This window comes from Trachurus japonicus, chromosome 3, assembly GCF_045865225.1.
Source record: "Trachurus japonicus isolate A0001 chromosome 3, Traja_1.0".
In the NCBI taxonomy this organism is placed as follows: domain Eukaryota; kingdom Metazoa; phylum Chordata; class Actinopteri; order Carangiformes; family Carangidae; genus Trachurus; species Trachurus japonicus.
In genome coordinates, this window is record NC_140909.1 from 24,514,723 (window position 1) to 24,533,153 (window position 18,431).

Consider the following 18,431-nt stretch of genomic DNA (forward strand, 5'->3'; position numbering starts at 1 on the left):
CAGATTGCTGGATTACTGGTAGTTTACTGCACAATGATGCTTGGATATGGTTTTTCTATAATAAAGGACAGCACATGTTAAAATGCATTTACCACCAGAGATTCAGATTCCATAGTTACATCTTACTAGAGATTATGACAGATGCAATGGATCATAAAGAGCAAGATTGCATCAGGAGGGTGGATGGGTTGGTTGGTTCCCAATTGAAATCAGTAGTCAGTCCTCTTTGTTTTGAATCATGATCACCATACGACTTCAACTCCAAAATCTATTTGTAAGCAGGGTGATGCAGGTCCTTAAACCCAGATAGAACTATAACACAAATCTTGATTGCTTTCTAAACCTAAACCTAACCAAGTTGTTTTTGTGTGCGTTTTAATGACACTGACTGTGAAAGTCTGACTCCTTATACATTTAGCCAAATTATTTATATAGTCCCTATTTTCTTCACTCAACATTTCCCCTTTTTACCATCACCTTATAGTAACGACACAGGGTTATAGTAACCTATACTTTGTGATAATAGTTAGTGGCTATAACAGGTAAAATAAGGTCAGAAATGTTTATCTAGAACTCAAAGTACCTGCATGGAGGACAAGAGAGGCCCCTTACTTTTTCTCTTGCATGTCCCCTTCTTCTTTACATTTTTCACAGTTGTCTGTGTAATAATAATTCAACTTGGGCCTGGCTGGTTTCACTTTATGTGTTGCTATTTTTAGCAACAGAAACTATCCCTTGCCAACAACCCCCCATTTTAGCGTAAATATGCCCTGTCTTGAGGCCTGTACTCCAGTCCTGCTCCCTCCGGAGAGAGAGATTGTGTATGTGTGTGTCTGTGTTTATATTCGTGTGTGTCTTTCTGTGTGTACGCCTCAGTGAGCATGTGTGTAAGGGAGATTTAAAGCCTCTGTAATCAAAGCCAGAGAATGTGCATGCTTTCCCAGGCCCAGCTGACTCCACTCTAAACCATTACACCAGCACACACTCACTGTTCTACAGTATCCTGCATTTTAATGGGTCCAAGGCGCCGGGTTGTGGGGTTTAACGTGTGCGTTTTGCGGTTAAGGAAGTTGTCCAGCAGTGTACTTCCTCAATGATGCTGAGGCAAAGCTCTTTGATGCCGAGATGGTTTGCCAACTGCTCTCCTGGAGTTACAGCGTGTCTCACAGGAAGTGCTATATTCACTTTTGTTTTCCCTGTATTTCCGGTTGTAGGGCATAAAATAGGGTGCCTTAATTTGGAATAAAAACAAAATTTATATTAATCACAGGCCATGGCATCATTACTAAAATGTATTTTCAGGAAACTAGCCTACCACTTTTATTTCTAGCTCACACTGACGATATTTGTGGGGTAGGGTATGTACATGGATGTGCGTTTAGATGTGTGTGAGAAAGAGAGAAAGATAACTACTGTGAATTCAGGGGAGAACTCCTTTTATGCTTTTATGCTTTCTGCACTTTGAAGAGCGCTGAGCAGTCAAAGTGTTTGGATGGTTATTCCCGCATGATAGGAACACAGCACATTTCTCCCTCAGACATGAATCTGTGTGTTTTATAGAGGGACAGAGACTAAGACAAGAAACTAACTCAGAGCTGGCAGAGTTGTAGTTGTTCTCATTCCTACAACAACAATGCACATGCACACATAGCCATGAGTCTCCCATTACTTTTGATCTGAGGCTTTTGGCTTTGACCTCTAACCTTGTGTGTGCTGGACTTTCCAACACACAAACATCTCTGTGATCAAGGTGACATTTTTCGTACCCCTCACTGGGTTCATGATTCAGATTATCTTGTTAAAAAAATTCCATCAAAAATGGATGATAAATGTGATATATTTTCACAGGGTGTAATTATTTAAAGCAGAGGTAAGCGGAATATTTGTGTTAATATAAGTCTTAAATAGTTATATCTTCCGACAGCAATCACTTATATAGAGTGTTTGGTCCGAAACACGGGTCTGTCAGTCACTCTGCTATGCTGTTAGCCAAGGAGAAAACTTTCCTTGTATCCTACAACCTTTATCCAATGAGGAGAGAGAATGCCATGAAGGGCTGTGTGTGCAGCCAAGGGATGCGCGTGGATGTGGTGACGTAGGGACGAGGACCAATAGATCCATGACGAGGGCGAGGGCTGCTAACTCCATCGGCTTACAAGAAGTTAGCCAAAACGACCGGATCGCTTACTTCTGCTTTAAGGCAGAATCAATACTTGTTATAGTACAGGGAACCTTTATATATTTTATGACCAGATAAGAATCCATATATAAACTAAATCCCTCTCTAAGTATATTAACATTAAGAAACAAAGATATAAAGCAAAGGAATAATTTACTGCTTACTCAGTCATTATTTTGCGTTAGTTTGTGTAAAGTCTGTCGATCTGTCTCCATTTTCAAGCAGCAGCCCTCTTGGCGAGTCTGTCGCTACCCTTGATTACAACCCAGGTGAACTGGACATTTGTCATCATGGTAACAGGAATAAGCACACAGTTAAGGTTGTTGCTCAGTCTTAGATTGGTTGGATTAAAAAAGATCCTTGCTTGGGTTAAATAGGTGCCTCCGTGAGGTTAAAAGACATTTGTTTTCCAGGCACAGGTCGTGGAACAGTCATGGAGAGAAGAGACAACACCGCCATGTGGGAAATGAACAGTGGCTTCCTGTGTGACAGTCTTGTGATTTATCGACCTACTGTATCTACCCACCCATCCTCCATGACTGTCTCCTTGGCTGACTCTCCCATGTTGTTGTAATCGTTTCTCAATTACTTCAAGCTCTCACAGCGTAAACTCTCAGCACTACCATGAATTTATAATTTCTGATGTCATTTCTATAATATAACCCTTAAGAGAAGAGAATATCAAGTTTAATCAGTCAGAATCAAAGCTCTAGCTTTCCCTACTGTATATTATAAACTGCCCAATGTGATCGCATCCTGTTGTTATTACAAGACAAGACATGCACCATGACTGGGGTCACTGGTGCGAAAGGCCAGGATCAGCTGATGACGCGAGCAATGCTGAGAAAAGTGCTGCAACATGGCACAGAAATCTAGCATGTAATGCCAGGGGTTCATCAGGTAGATCAGTTTTTAAAAGACTTAGCAAATGTCAAATACACATTACAAGATGTCTTTTTTTTTCAATTTAAAAAGTGACATAAAAAGTAGAGTATTATAATTTGGAGAAGTACCTAATTACAGATTACATGAAGAAAAAGCTTCAATGGCTAATTACCGAAAGGGTAATTTAAGCACTACTTGGCACTAATAGTACCTAATCAGGGTTGAATAAACTATAATCACTGAACAGTTTATAGTAGCTCAGTTTAAACTGCTGTGCACAGATTGGCCAGACATTTTGGCTCAGCTCATACAAAACAAACGGACAGAGAATATTGGAAAAGCTTTGGTCAAGGCCAGGTTCCCAGTCTCAGGTATCCCATTATGCTAACATTTAAAAATGTTTAGTTGTAATTTCATAGATGGATTAAATGCTGTTTTTTCGAAGAACGAAACATGTGACTAGATTTATTGTTGGATTATCTGTGGAAGAAGAAGTCAGACACCTTCGGTTCTGGTCTGCTCAGTAGGCTGCATGCTACATTTTCTTTTACAACTGTCAGTCTAGAGACTCTAGAGAGGAATAATGTGGGAAATGTCCAGCTCACATGTTCTGCTTCTTCGCACTGCATGAGTAAAATCAATTGGTTATGTGAAATCAGTAAGAGCTGGAGATCTGGCAGCCTACATTTGTGACCCATTTCATACCCACAGTCTACATATTCACCCAACAGAGCAGACAGATGAAGGTCCTCTTGTTCTTCTAGTTGTGACCACAGCTTTACATACAGATTAACTACTACCGCACACTGTTTCATGGGATGGAACTGACTGGGCTGTGGAAATCAACCAGACTGGGCCAGGTCATTGATTGTTCAGGTTCATTGCAGAACGGTCAAACTCCTCACTGAGGACAGAGGCTGATAAACAGCAGTATCACAGATTAGCAGCAGAACTTACTGCAAAGAAAAATATGACAGATACGAAGATATAGATACATTTTTCTGTGCTAATATCAGAAAGAGAGGAATGTTTTTGTTGAACTTAATTTGTTCCTCTGGGAAGAGGTGTGTCAGTTCAGCTGTCACTGTCGGTCTGATCCTTCTGTCACCATGGCAACAGCTGTCAGGGTTGGAGAGATGTGTTATGACAGGAAGTGACCTCACCGTGACCTTCTCACTGATGTCATGGCTCCAAGGAGGAGGTTAGGGGTCAAAGCAGGCATGTCTGTATGTGTGTGTGTGTGTGTGTGTGTGTGTGTGTGTGAGTGAATTTTGGTCAACTGGAGGGCTGACAGGGCAGCTCTTGTTCTGTCGTAGATCGCCCAATTTGAGTTTGACCAAGCTTTTTTATTTTCTTTAGAATTGTTCTTACTACAGGCTCGTTGCTGATGGAACTCAGCAGATGTCACTCAGACCCTTTCAAGCTATAAAGTGTAACTTTTCCACATTAAAATGTCTAAAACCAATAATATGACTTATATAGATTGAGTTTTATATTTCCGTTATTTCAAATGTTTCCTCCAGTAATTTTTAACCTGGGTGAAAGCTGTGATTTCAATTTTGGTGAACCTCCATTTCATTCATTTATTCATTCATTCATCAAAAAGCAGTATACATTTTTTGCAACTCAGAAGCCTCTCTGAGATGTCCTGCTGAACTGTATCTGTGAATCTCTGATTTTTGTTTTGTTTTTACCAGTTTGAATCCCTTGGTCCATTTGTTATGGAGAGGAGGACACCTCTGCAGATGATTTGCTCCTCCTGAACAACAGTCTCAGCTCCTAACCCTTCCCTGATGTTGTGTCCTCTATACAGCATCAGTGAAACATTTCTAGTATGAAACTGCTTTGGTCAGTGTTTTCACCAGATATAATAAGTGTGTGTTTGTGTTGGAGGACACCACTGTGGATAATTAAGCCCCCAGTAAAAACTTCCTGGATGACTGATGCTGAAGGAATCCAAACTGGGAGAAACAGATGGTGGTGATGGTGGTGAGAACAACTTCCATCCCATGCTATTTCATGACATGGGTAACACTCAGTACGTTTACATGATAGTTGTAAAAAAAACAAACTAATTATTGCCTTAATCCGACTATAACTGGACAACTGAAGTGCATGTAAACTCATTAGTCTGACTCATACTGGACTTCTCCAAATTCTACTAAAACACCAGTAATGTGATTGGAAACCGGTTTTCTTCTGCATGAGGCATGCCTTAATCGGAAAACTGGACAATGCATGTGCACATGCTTCACAACAGTAGACGGCACAATGTTTAGCATAAGCCAGCCCAAACCTGGCCAAAAAAAGAGAGTCAGCACCGCTTCATTTCATTTCACAACTGCAACCAGTGAGAAGATGTGTTTTGTAAAAAAAAAAAAGAAAAAAGGAAGCCCGAGGTCCGACCTGTCCTGAGTCATTTGTATATATTTTCAGTCCAGACTGGCGCATCCGGTCGGGAACTGTAGATGAGAACTCTAAGTTATTTATTTCCGTTATTTAGTACGTGACAGAAAAGTAAACTGGACAGGGTCTGTATTAACCCCCTAAAATGATGCATATTGCCACCTACGTTTTTGCTTTGAATGAGGGACCCCTATCAGACGTTACATACCGGGCCTTTAAACACTGTATGTAAAACATCAATTTGGGTCCAGAAGTCAAGAAATACATGTTCTGTTTTGTTTTTAATACAAACACATACACTACACCTTCCAAAGAGATGGCGCAAACTAGTTTGCATATCCTGGCCTTGATACATGTAAGACCCTTTACTCCTCCTGCCTCTGATCTATGCAGGAAGCAGACAGGTAAACAAAAAAATGATGCATTGGCTGTAAAAACCCACAGATCAACAGTTCTACTCTTGTGAAGCTGTAATATGTTACAACAGGGCTCAGGTTAGCTGTGCAATCTGCATGGGACTGTATCTATTAGAAGACATTCTTATTGGCTGAGAGACATTCAAAGCTGCTTGTGTTACCTTATGTTTCATCAGGTTATTAACCCCATTATACCAAATATTAAAACTTAAAGCTACATTATTGATTATTTCACCTAATGAGCCCTTTTGCTGTTACCACTAGTTTTCTCCTCAGTAAAAATCCTTCCAAACCACGGCCTCTTGTGGCTTATTGCTTAAGTATAATGTATCATGCTGTAATACATTCCTTTGGCGTGTGGTATTGGGGATTTTCTGCACAGGATTTACCCCGGAGTGCACTACGGTGTTCGCACTGTAGATACTGTTGTATCAGAGACTGATGGCTTGTTTTGGTCGGGTGACTGGCTGCCTGGTTGTCTGGGAAGCTCAATCTCAGACAGGTTTTACAGTGAGAGAGAGAGAGAGAGAGAGAGAGAGAGAGAGAGAGAGAGAGAGAGAGAGAGAATCTAGGTCTCATGAATAATTCTGCTTTTTCTGGCGCTGCTACTACTGCAGTCTCTCTTCCCGTGCCCGTCTTCCCCTCTTTAATCTGTCTCCTCATCACCTCCTCTCTTCTGCCTTTGCTTTGTCTCTCCCTGCCTGCCTGTTTTTCTTTTGCCCTGACTCTCTTTCCCTATTTCCACTTATTGTTGCTGTGTCACTGCAGAGATGCCAGTGACAGGGGAACAGATGGGCGATTGCCGCAGACGTCTGTAACCTTGGAAACCGCAGCCTCACCTGCTCTGGCATTAACCTGCTCTCCTTGTAATGCCACCCGAATCAAAACCACTGTCATCCCTGATCCATGCCCTTCTATCTCTTCATATGACTGCTTCCATCCTTTCCCTCTGCCTCTTCTTCCTGATGTTGTCTTCTTCCTCCCCCAATTATGATTGTTTTCTTCATCATCTGTGTGTAATGTAACTGACACCGTGATTTACAGTACACAGCAGCCACTGTCACTCATAATGACTCTGATTATCAGCAGCATCTGCTATTGCATCGAGGCTCCAGGGGGATTTACATAATGGACAAGAGCACATAACTGGATTAAACACACAAAGGAAAACAGCCCTTTTGCTCCTCTTGGGACCACGTTGTGTTGCATGAGATGTTAAAGAAATCGGCTTGAACAAGGTTATAGGTGCTCCCTCTCTCTTGTTTTGTAGCTCACATTGAGTGTTGATACAAAATCTCTGCATACAGGAATATGATATAATTGCCAACTTGTTATACTTGCTATAAAGACATAAGATCATACAGTACAGGTGAGCTGAGAGAAAACATCCCTGAGATGTATTTACCATGTTTCAGCTAGCACACAGATTCTGTCTTACCTTCAATAGGTGTGGAAGTGTGTTGTACTTGTGATCAAACTTTGGAGGGGGCATTCTTCTTTAAGGTTACCAGCTCTGTCTCACTAAGGGTAGGTGGTACACCAGTGCCGTATTCATCACCAGTGTCAAAGCATAGCATGCACAACACCCCAACCAAGTCATAAGGGAAATTATACAGCCTCTTAAAGAATAAAGTTCCAGTTGTGATCTTAATGTAAGTCTTATAGTACCAAAAAAACCAAAAACATATTAACTTAACCAGCCACTGTCTCCATGCAAGATGCATGATAACAGTCACCAATACCCAACATACCAGAAATAGCCATTTAACCTAAGTTTATGTTATTGCATTGCAGCCAAAATGTGTACCACTGGTACACTACACAACATACAGTTTGGCAGTCACCATGCGATCACAAAAGTGTTCAGAACTGGTCATTTTAGTTTTGTTGTTGCACATGGCAACATCTTCCGGCTGTGTGCAAAATCGCTGGTATGAATTCAGCATATTCTTGTATTCATTGTATTAGAAATATTATCAGAATGTCTTTTTTTAGCAGGATGCTACTGCGGAAACACCATTATAAAAAAAAGTGAAAAATACTGTGACTGTAACTTTAGGTCTTATAGCCCACTCAACTCACTTGTTTCAATTGGTTTACTGTGTGTATTCACTATTTTATTTGAGCAGAGGTGAACAGTGACCTGAGAGTTTCCTGAAGCCAGGAGGAAGATTGCACTGCAACGGGGAATGCATTCCTAGATTTGCCAGTCTTACAGGATTCAACAAAAGTAAATAGTAGACTGATGAAAAGTGATGAAAGCATGACAACCCTGCCTCCTAGAAATAGTTTTTCTACAACAGCAAATTTGTTTTGTACAGCACAGAATAGCTGTCTTGATCATATTCAGAGGCAGTATATGGTTTGAAAGAATGAAAGCACTACAGTTGCAGTGTTGCTATAGGAGGTGACTGAGGTGGAAGACAGTAACGTGGCATTACGTTTATGGTAATGTCAATAAATAGGTTTGTGTGTAGTCAGAAATTATAATAAAATGTATTAGCCTAAATATAACTAACCTAACATGTTAATTTTTGACTTTTAAACTATTTATTTTCCCATCACTTAAAAATAAAGGAAAACTGTATAAGACATTTGTGACTACATACTTCACACACACACACAGAGAGACATGCACACACATGCTGTGTGCATTCAGATATGTCATGTACAAAGGTGTTTGGTCATGGAGTTGCATGTTCAGTTGCATTGCACAGCAAATGACGAGACAGAGGCTGACGAATCCCTCTGCAAGATTATAGATAATTGTTGCCATGGAGATGCACCAGTGGGAAGGCCAAAGATGCCCCAGGCAAAGAAAAAGAGAGCGAGACAGAAAGGGAGAGAGAGAGAGAGAGAGAGAGAGATATGTTATCATTGGAGAGCAGACTGTTTAAAGAGACTCAGCGATATTCTCTGGGAGAGTAAGAGTACACGACAGCATCTGTTTCTAACTGTGACTTTACTCTCAAGTACCTGTAAACACTGGTGTGTGACTGGACGTCTGATCAGCCATGCCAGAAGTTAAATGAAATGGGGGCAAGCCTGATGATTTTGTTATGTAATTATTTCCTGGATGGTGTGTGTGGTATTACCTCTCTCTTTCTCTCCTTCTCATTTTCCCTTTCCGTCTTGCGGTGTAGTTCAGACACTTGTTTCCATAGAACCAGACAATTTGATCTTAGCAACAAACATTCTGATTCTCACCTTAGCAACAGGCCAAGATTTGTGCTGCCATGGAAACCGTAACAAACCTATCAGTTAAATCAGTTGCTAGGTGACCACGGCGAAAGACTGGTTGCTGTGCATTTAACTAATCACACTAGTTGGGTTTACATGGACAGTTTTGAACGGTTTCAAATAGGTTTGGGAGACCAAACCGATTGAAAATACTTCATATACAGTAAACACCTCAAACCGTCTCAGTTTAAAGGTCCCATATTATACTCTTTTTTAATCAATTTCACTCAGCTGTCAGACGTCCAACTAAACTGTCCGTGTAAGTTTCCTACTGACACTTTGCCTGAGATTTAGTATGAAATAACTTTCAACTTCAACCACATATACACTGACATTGTATAGGCTATTGGTACAGAATTACTACAGTTTGTATTACTCTGCACACAGCTCTCAACAAGTCAGCAATGTTATGTTTTTTGTCACATTTTATAATAAAATTGTGTTTTCTACATTTTTCATGAACACAGATAGGCTACCCCCAACCGATACCCACACTGGGAGCTTTGCAACCAGGAAGCAGATCAAAAGCAGGAAAGGGAGAATGAGTGAGAGGTGTTAGAAGGAAAAGGAGTAAAGTCATATTTCCCAGTCGGGACTCTCCCTTTTCTGCAAGGAGGGCAATGGGTTTACAGTATCTTTGTTCCTGGTATACATTTATCATCCTGCAATATGCTTTGTCCCATTCTAGGTTGTAGCTGGTGGGTGGTACACCACTGTTAATGGAGACACTTGAACATAAACTCAGACTTCATGGTCATACCCCATGAGTTCACCATTAATCTCACCACATACAATCCTTTAATCTACTGGTTATATGAAGGTGCTGATAAATACAGTTATAGATAACAATATTAAAGGGATATTCCGGCGTAAGTTTAACCCATGGTCCAACGCACCGTAACACCGAGTTAGACCGTTAAATCCATGGTTAGACCCCCGAGAGATGAAGTCTGCTAACCGCTAGCTTCTCTAGTTGTAGCAACGTTAGCAATGACCGCACCATAACAAATAGCGCAGTATACGGATCCACTATCCACCGAACAAAAGGCCACTTACAGCCACAAATAATGTTCAGAATAGCACCAAACGTCATCAACAGTACAAACAGGGTCCCAGCACATAATACGAGGCATCAAACATCTGTTAGTTTAGCCTGGTTTCTATTGAAACGAGACGAAAACAACTCACCCACTCTCCTCCAGTTATACGCTATGCAGCAACTTTCCGTGTCCAGCACAGAGTCCAGGCACTGACAACACACCGAGGTCGACTGGCAGCACAGACATCTGGTTTCAGCGGCCACCAACAGGCAGTGACCACCACACTGACCACTTGATTCCCCCAGGTCCAGCATTTAGACTCCACCAGCTCTCTCCCTCTGTCACTTTTAGCTTCCATTTCCAGCACATAGCTTCCACCACAGCTGCCCCTCTTTCACTTTTCTCCTCCATTTTCTTAAGCTTTTCTTCAGTAAACTCGGTCTCAAACTGATAGGGGCGCCCATCGAAATGAAACCAGTCGTCATTGTTCTCAAACTGCATTTCTCAGCCGCGTTGTCCCTACTCCCTTCTGTGATGTCTGCTTGTTACAGCCATGGTTACAGGTAGTCAGCTGGTGAGGAGGCGATTACCGAGTGAAGTACAGTCCCGCAGCTCAAGGATGAATGCGTACGTGTATTACTCCATATAATGCAGCCAAAGTTCCTATGTATCTTGCCTATCAGTTTATAAAAGTTATTATCGAGTATTCACAGGGAAATGAATGGAGAGAATTACCTGGGGGAATCAAGTGGTCAGTGTGGTGGTCACTGCCTGTCGGTGGCCGCTGAAACCAGATGTCTGTGCTGCCGGCCTCGGTGTGTGTTGTCAGTGCCTGGACTCTTTGCTGGACACGGAAAGTTGCTGCATAGCGTATAACTGGAGGAGAGTGGGTGAGTTGCTTAAGTCTGTTTTCAATAGAAACCAGGCTAAGCTAACAGATGTTTGATGCCTCGTATTATGTGCTGGGACCCTGTTTGTACTGTTGATGGCGTTTGGTGCTGTTCTGAACATTATTTGTGGCTGTAAGTGGCCTTTTGATCGGTGGATAGTGGATCTGTATACTGCGCTGTTTGTTATGGTGCAGCCATTGCTAACGTTGCTACAACTACAAAAGCTAGCGGTTAGCAGACTTCATCCATATAACGTTATTGAATATCTTTGCTTCATCTCCCGAGGGGGGGGTCTAACTCGGTGTTACGGTGCGTTGGACCATGGGTTAAACTTACGCTGGAATATCCCTTTAACATAATGTTGCCATGTTTTGTGTATGTTACAGTTTCATTTGATGTTTCTTAAAATGTCTTGTAGCACTCACATTTCTTCACAGTTCTGCAAGTGTACTGTATACTTACTGTATGCTTTATAGTAGCAGTAATGATAGAAAAATGGAAAAATATGGGAACAGTAGCTGTTGCAATGCTTGTTGTTCTCAAGACTGCACAAGACTGTTGATTAGTTTTAATGCAAACTTTTAGTAAAGGCAAATTGAAATTCCATTGAAAACACTTCACTACTAAACCTCTTTCACTTACTAGTTAAAGCAGAAGTAAGCGATCCGGTCGTTTTGGCGAGATTTAAGCCATTCCTAGACCTCTATTAGTTCAAATAAGGTGTAAAACATCTTGATTTGCATTGGAAACAGATTAACACTGACTGCTAACACACACACACACACACACACACACACACACACACACACACACACACACACAGTAGCTGTCTTCCAGATGTGAGTATAGTTTGTGTTGTGAGCCACCTCTAGTCTTGCGGATCTCCTATGGAGTCTCAGATGGCTGATAATAACAAACAGGAAGAGGACCATCATAAATATGAAGATCAAACACACACACACACACACACACACACACACACACAAACACAAACACTTGGCTGCAACCCTGGTCCCATGGTTCTCTCTCCAGCAGTGAGCTCATTAAAATGTGCAAGGCAGCCCCTCTCGTCTTCATGCACTCTGATCTCTCCTCCATCTCTTCGCTCATTTCTTCCCAAATCTACCATTTTCTTCGATCCAAATAATCTCACACTCTCTCTTCACTGGTTCTGTGACTTAATGTCACCCTCTCTACACGCCAGTTTCAAGATCTAGTTATTGATGTGGGATTGGATCACAATGTCGACACAGTTCAAAATAATTCAGTTGTACAACTGATCAGCATGCATGGTGTATAGCTGTGTGTGTGTGTGTGTGTGTGTGTGTGTGTGTGTGTGTGTGTGTGTATGGGGGAGGGTGGCTCTACTTTAATGAATGGTTGCCGGGTAGAACAGGAGGCGTGAGGGAGGAATTTGTTAATTATGAATGGAACACTTCTCCCTGGATGTAAACAACACACAGTGTAAGTGTGTGTATGTATGTGTGCGATTTGGCAGTTGTGAGTGTTTGTTTATATGGCTTTATTCATTATTTTATTTAGTCAATAATATATGTATTTATTTAAAATGACCACTGAGGTGCTCATGAGCATGGCTGGGTTGATGACACCAGGTCATCACGGGCCTTTCACATTTCAAGTTGAACCAGAGGAAATCCCACACGAGAGTCCTCTTTCACGATAGCTAATGGTTTTGTTCATCAAAGCCAATATAGCATTTTACTCTTCATCAACGTAAACCACATTGTTGATGTCACATTGCCCATGTGACATCAACATAAAAAGACATGGTTAAAATGTGTAACATCCTAATGTAATTTGCCGTGTTCCCCATATTACCAAGTTTGATGTGATGATGGCACTACAGTAGAAGAAGTGTTGAGGAACTAAAGCTCTGTCACTTCCTGGTGAGACCAAAAATGTCTGCATTAAACCTTAAGGCCAACCATATGGTGGCACACATCTTCTGATAACCCAGTGCAGCCATCGCTGGCATGTTGCTAACATGGATATCTTCTGTTTGCCTCTTTTATGTGGTGAATGAAATTCAATTTTTTCTTTCAGAATTGTCATGGGTTACTGAATATTCTGGTCACACTACAGTATATGTAGCTATTGTAGTTGAGTGTGGGTAAAAGTTATTATTCCAACATTGTGTTTTCAATAATTTGGGGAAAGTTACCACCTCCCATTTCTTTTCTGAAACAGGATTTTTTGGTTGTGGGTGAAATATTAATCTGGTGGATAATATTGGAATAATGCCCTTCCTCTCACTGCACCCTCTGCATTTTTATGTGTAAACCTTTGTAAGCCCTGATGATAAATAGTGTCTCTCGGGGAAATCCCATTTGGCACCTGTTTAATCTGAATTTTCCAGTGTGTACATTTCAGTGGCAGCTCTTGATTATGCTATTCTCTAGGCAGTGTATACTGTATGCTTACATCTGTGGTAAAGTCATGGTATGATAGTATGATTTTTTTTTGCTGGTTTTCCACCTGTGCAGTGACAGCAGCAGCTCTGAACACCTTGTTTGGAAATCAGTGCTCTCTGCCATCACTTGGAGTGACTTTCAGTCTGGGGTCAGCTTTTTCCACATGGATCTACTCTGCCTTAAAATAGACTGGTGTTTACAGTTGCAGGTTAGCCGCTCACGAAAGTTGGGCCCAGAGCGGCTGGCTCTCCCACATACACACACTCACGAGATACTACTTTATTTGGACGAAGCCGGGAGTGTGTGCAGTATCTATGAGAGGCAGATCCGTGCCTTGTGTAAATATTGGCTTCATGTAAAAGGAATTGTTCATCTGTTTGAAGAATACAATGCTTTCACCAGCATTCACTTTACACAGAACACTAATAGCTGTAATGTAAATACTGATCGCAGCAATAGAGCAAATAGGCCCTTTTGTGGTACAGTAACTGTGCAATGAAAAACTTTGGTAGCATCTGTATGTGTGTGACAGTGTGTGTTTTGTCATATGAACCTGACTATTTTGTCTTTCCAGGGGCAACCAGAGACATTGGTTCAGCTCTGACCAGGATGTGCATGAGGCATCGCAGCATCGAGGCGAAACTTCGTCAGTTCACCAAGTAAGATGCATGTCCATTTATTCTTCTCTCTATTTGCTACTATTTGCACTGTAGCCCACCAGTATTTTTCAGAAACCATAAAAATCTTTGCTTACATTGACATCTGAGCTGGTTTTTACAGCCATGATGGGGTAGATGTCGGAGGTTTCTTGTCATCTGTGTGGATCCCATTAGGATCGTTTCTCTGACTGTAAATGAATACAACTATTGGCACGCAACACAGACCACTGTGGAAACCTCACCAAGAGTCCATTTTCAACCATTGTTTGCCTTTTCTTCCATTCTCCATACTCTCTAATGAATTTCCCACTGACAAAGCTATTACATTGATGGTGATGATAATGATGATCTATGGCCTTCTGAAGATGGAGTCAATCTTAAAGCTATTACACGATTCTTGCAATAAACCTACATTCACTGTATGTTTGAACATTTGTGTATATAGGATGGGAGGCAGCGCTCCAGATACTAAAATCATGAAGTGGAACGACACATGGAGCAAATTTATATAATGATCTCATTACAGAAATATACTGTAGCTTCTCCTTTTCAGTGGGGGCTTGGGGTTTGGAATATGGGGGTCTATGTTGTCTACACTTTGTCAGTCACTTGTCAAGATACCACACCATGGAAATATTTGTCCTAGAATTTATTAACTGGGAAACAGTGACACATGTATCTTCCGCTCAAATCTCTGTCTCTCCCTACAGTGCTTTGTTGGAGAGTCTGATCAATCCTCTCCAGGACAAGATTGAGGACTGGAAGAAGACAGCCAACCAGCTAGATAAAGATCATGCAAAAGGTACGTACACATCACAGATCAACCATGTCTCCTGGAAATTATACTGTTTTTCCAGAAAACTGTTACAGCAGTAAAACAAATAGGAAACAATCTCTTGATGAATTATGCTCAGATTCTTTGTAATTGAATTATCCAACTGAATGTGAGTTGGATAAGGTTAGTGAAACAAACACACACAATGGTTGTAAAGTCACTATGAACTTTGTTGGAATTAAAGGAAACCGTAATGTTCCTCCAACTTTAACCAAGGATTGTGAGTACCTACCTATTATAAAAAACATGTCATAATGCAGGAGTAACTACAAATGGATATTATAATAAAGATCGCGTACTAGAAAGCAAATACATAATATGTGCTACTAATATGTCGAGGTCATTGCATTGGTAGTATAACAATGAGATTGAGATGTCTACGAGTCTGAAAATGTATCAGACCCTTGTATTTCCTTTTTTTGCAATGGCATTAGGCTACCGAATACACATTGTTGACCCTCATCATCTTGAAATGTCGAGAGTTAGTGAGTGTGTTTATGTTGAGTGTGCGTTGCAGGTAATTCCATACACAAAAACTACTTTTGGAGTAAACAAAGGATAGGACAGTCTAGTTTGGTGTACATGTTATACAGTATGGTGAATGTCCAGTAAGAGCTTTACAGATGAAAAGATGCAGATGTTTATCATGTTTCTGGTCCAGAGAAGACCAGTTCTGCTTCACATAGTCCACAGTCTAACTTACCTTTGGCTCTCTATCCCCTCTGTGGAGGCTCAGGGAAACCCTTCTGTAGAGAAATTCAGAGTAGTAGTGGTATGCTGTAATCCAATCAGATAAAGTGTGAAAGCACCATGTGCCTCATTTGTGTTATGATAGACTTTCTGATGCTTTTATGTAAATCTGATTTCTACTTACTGATTTCACACTACAAACCAAAGATGTTTAATTCTGAACTGACTTATGAATTGGCACTGAGGCATCAGGCCAGGCACTTTTTTTTCCAGCTGGGTTGCTATTATGCTACACTATGTGTCTTCTCTACTGTTGTGCAGCATGTGCACATACATTGTCCAATTTCAGTCAGAAAAAGGTGTTTACACGCAGAAGAAAATTGGCTTACAATCACATTATGTGGGCATTTTACTTAGTTCTGGAGAAGTCCTGTCTTAGTCGGACTAACACATTTACATGCACTTTAGCTGTCCAGTCATAGACCCATTAAGGCCATAATTCAAGCGTCAAGTCAACTTACTGATTGTTTTCCTCCAAGCAATGCAAGGCCTTTATCTGTGAGCTCTTGGAAGCATTTCTATTTAAATCAATATTGGAAATGCAAGATAATCTGAGTTCACACAGAGAGCTTTACATTCCTGTCACTGAAGCATCTCTGTTCATCCTGTTTCAAGAGTACAAGAGGTCACGCCACGAGATCAAGAAGAAGTCATCTGACACCATGAAGCTACAGAAGAAGGCTCGCAAAGGTAATAGTCAGCAAGCCAACAGTCAAGCTCATGCTCCCCTCACATTTGACAGAACAGTCACAAGGTCGTGCCAAAGGTCAAATTATGTCAGATATATCAGACCCCAATCGGATCAAAGGTAAATACATTTTGACCAGTTATCTGTATGATCTTATCAATGTTGGGAAAAATTACATGAATAATACATTATTACTGACAAAAAACTTAACGTGTTGTATTAGAAAAGGGTCTATGATAAAGACATCACAAAATACAGTGATAACATTCACTGAGGTCAGGGACTGGCTTTACACAGACTGGGTCAAAATAATTGTGGGTTTATGTTTCCATCTAGTGGTTTCCAACAGTATCGCAGGTCTTTTCTCATTCGTCCTGAAACACTTCAGTCTGTGATGTAGCAACCAATAAATAGTGCTTTCTTTCAGGAACAGCTTCATTCAGTTGCCAGGCAGAGGAATACATAGATGCAAGATGTCTGAAAAACGAATTCCTAACATGCACATTTATATCCATATATAAATATTATTATGTTACATTACTTAAACTACTGTATGAGTGGCCTGTATGCTATGTACTGTGTTTCAAAGAAGAAGAAGAAGAAGAAGAAATATTATCAAATAAATAGATTGAATGAAATGTAACAACAATATAACATTATATTAACACAGAAATAACATTCAATAATCCAACAATGAGTAAAACTGGGGAAACAATGCAGTGTCCTTTGCTGTTATGCTTGCAGTTGTCTGATTAGCCCTGCGAGTGCTGATGCTTGATGGTATTATTATTTCTTGATTTAGCTTTTGGTTGCAGCAGTGTTATTTTTGCTCTAACATGTGGCACTGTGGCTGTCTTGTGATGGCTTCCTTACACTAACCTTAACAATGAGTTCTGCTATTTCTGCCCCCCACCCCTACCCCTTCTCTCTCTATCTGTCTCTCTTTCACTGCCTCCCCCTTTCACTGCTGCCCTCTGTCTCTCCCTTCCTGTGGCATTTCTTCCCCTGTAATAGAGATCCAGGGTAAGTATCAGCCTCTCGCTCGCTACAGCTCTACTGAATCACCTCCATCCATACTCACACTCCCAACATTCTCCTTCAAATTAACATATTATGTGCATGAATGTAGTGGAGGCCAAACCCAGACAGGTTAATTTACTGCATTCCGGTTATTACGAAATTTGTGATACAATGGTCATGGAAAGGTTTCTGTGTACACAAGATTGGTGTGTATCTTGGAAAAAACCCATCAGGGCCCACCAAAGATGAGCTATGAGCCCCATATTTTCCCCACATTTAGTACATGCATTGAAATATTTAGTAGTTAATTATTAGCTTTTGGTAATTTGAGCTGTATAAACATATACTGTATTTGAAAAACCACATAAGCATACTAGAAACTAAAATAACAAATTACTTACACTGTATATGATGTGGTCTCTGCTGTGCAGATGCCAATTTTTTCTTAAGTCTATTACCATTTAAGTCTGTTGCAATATAGCAGCTCAAAGGACATGAGCTTTGCTGCAGAAACAAGGGCAACAGTGCTCATCACAAACATTGTGTTGCATTGACCTCAAGACAGTGAATGTGATATAATCACTATGCTAGCTAATTCATTCTTGGATGAACAGTGCAGCACAGAACTCAACTCAAGAAACATCACGTGTACTAAGTTTGTCAAAAGTTAGCAATGTTGAAAGTAACATTTTTGGAATCTACAAAAGAATTAGGAATGTGGCAGATTGAACTCTTACTTTGATACTGTTTACAAGATTTAAAATAATAGATTGTGCTTTTGTGGTTGATACAATACTAAAATAAATCATTTAGATTGAGTTACATTACCACAAACCAACTGACCCGGCCACATGTTGAAACTGGAGCTTTCAGGCATCCTGAAAGTCTGGGGCCTTGGGGTAGCCAAGTAGGTAAACCCAAATTGCTTGTCATCATTGTGCTATAAGATCAATTATAGATAGAGCTCCATTTAATGCATCAAATATTTGTG

The 18,431-nt window shown here is 40.7% G+C and overlaps 1 protein-coding gene across 7 annotated transcripts in view; it reads left to right on the top strand.

Moving 5' to 3' along the window:
- Nucleotides 1–18,431, top strand: part of mtss2b (MTSS I-BAR domain containing 2b) — a 61,905-nt gene that overhangs the window by 33,714 nt on the left and 9,760 nt on the right. For all 7 annotated transcript variants that reach the window (XM_085767504.1, XM_085767533.1, XM_085767511.1 and 4 more), the window contains exons 4-6: nt 14,063–14,147; nt 14,858–14,949; nt 16,348–16,422. In XM_085767504.1, coding sequence (XP_085623630.1) covers nt 14,063–14,147; nt 14,858–14,949; nt 16,348–16,422 — 252 coding nt within the window. The remainder of the gene's footprint in view (nt 1–14,062; nt 14,148–14,857; nt 14,950–16,347; nt 16,423–18,431) is intronic.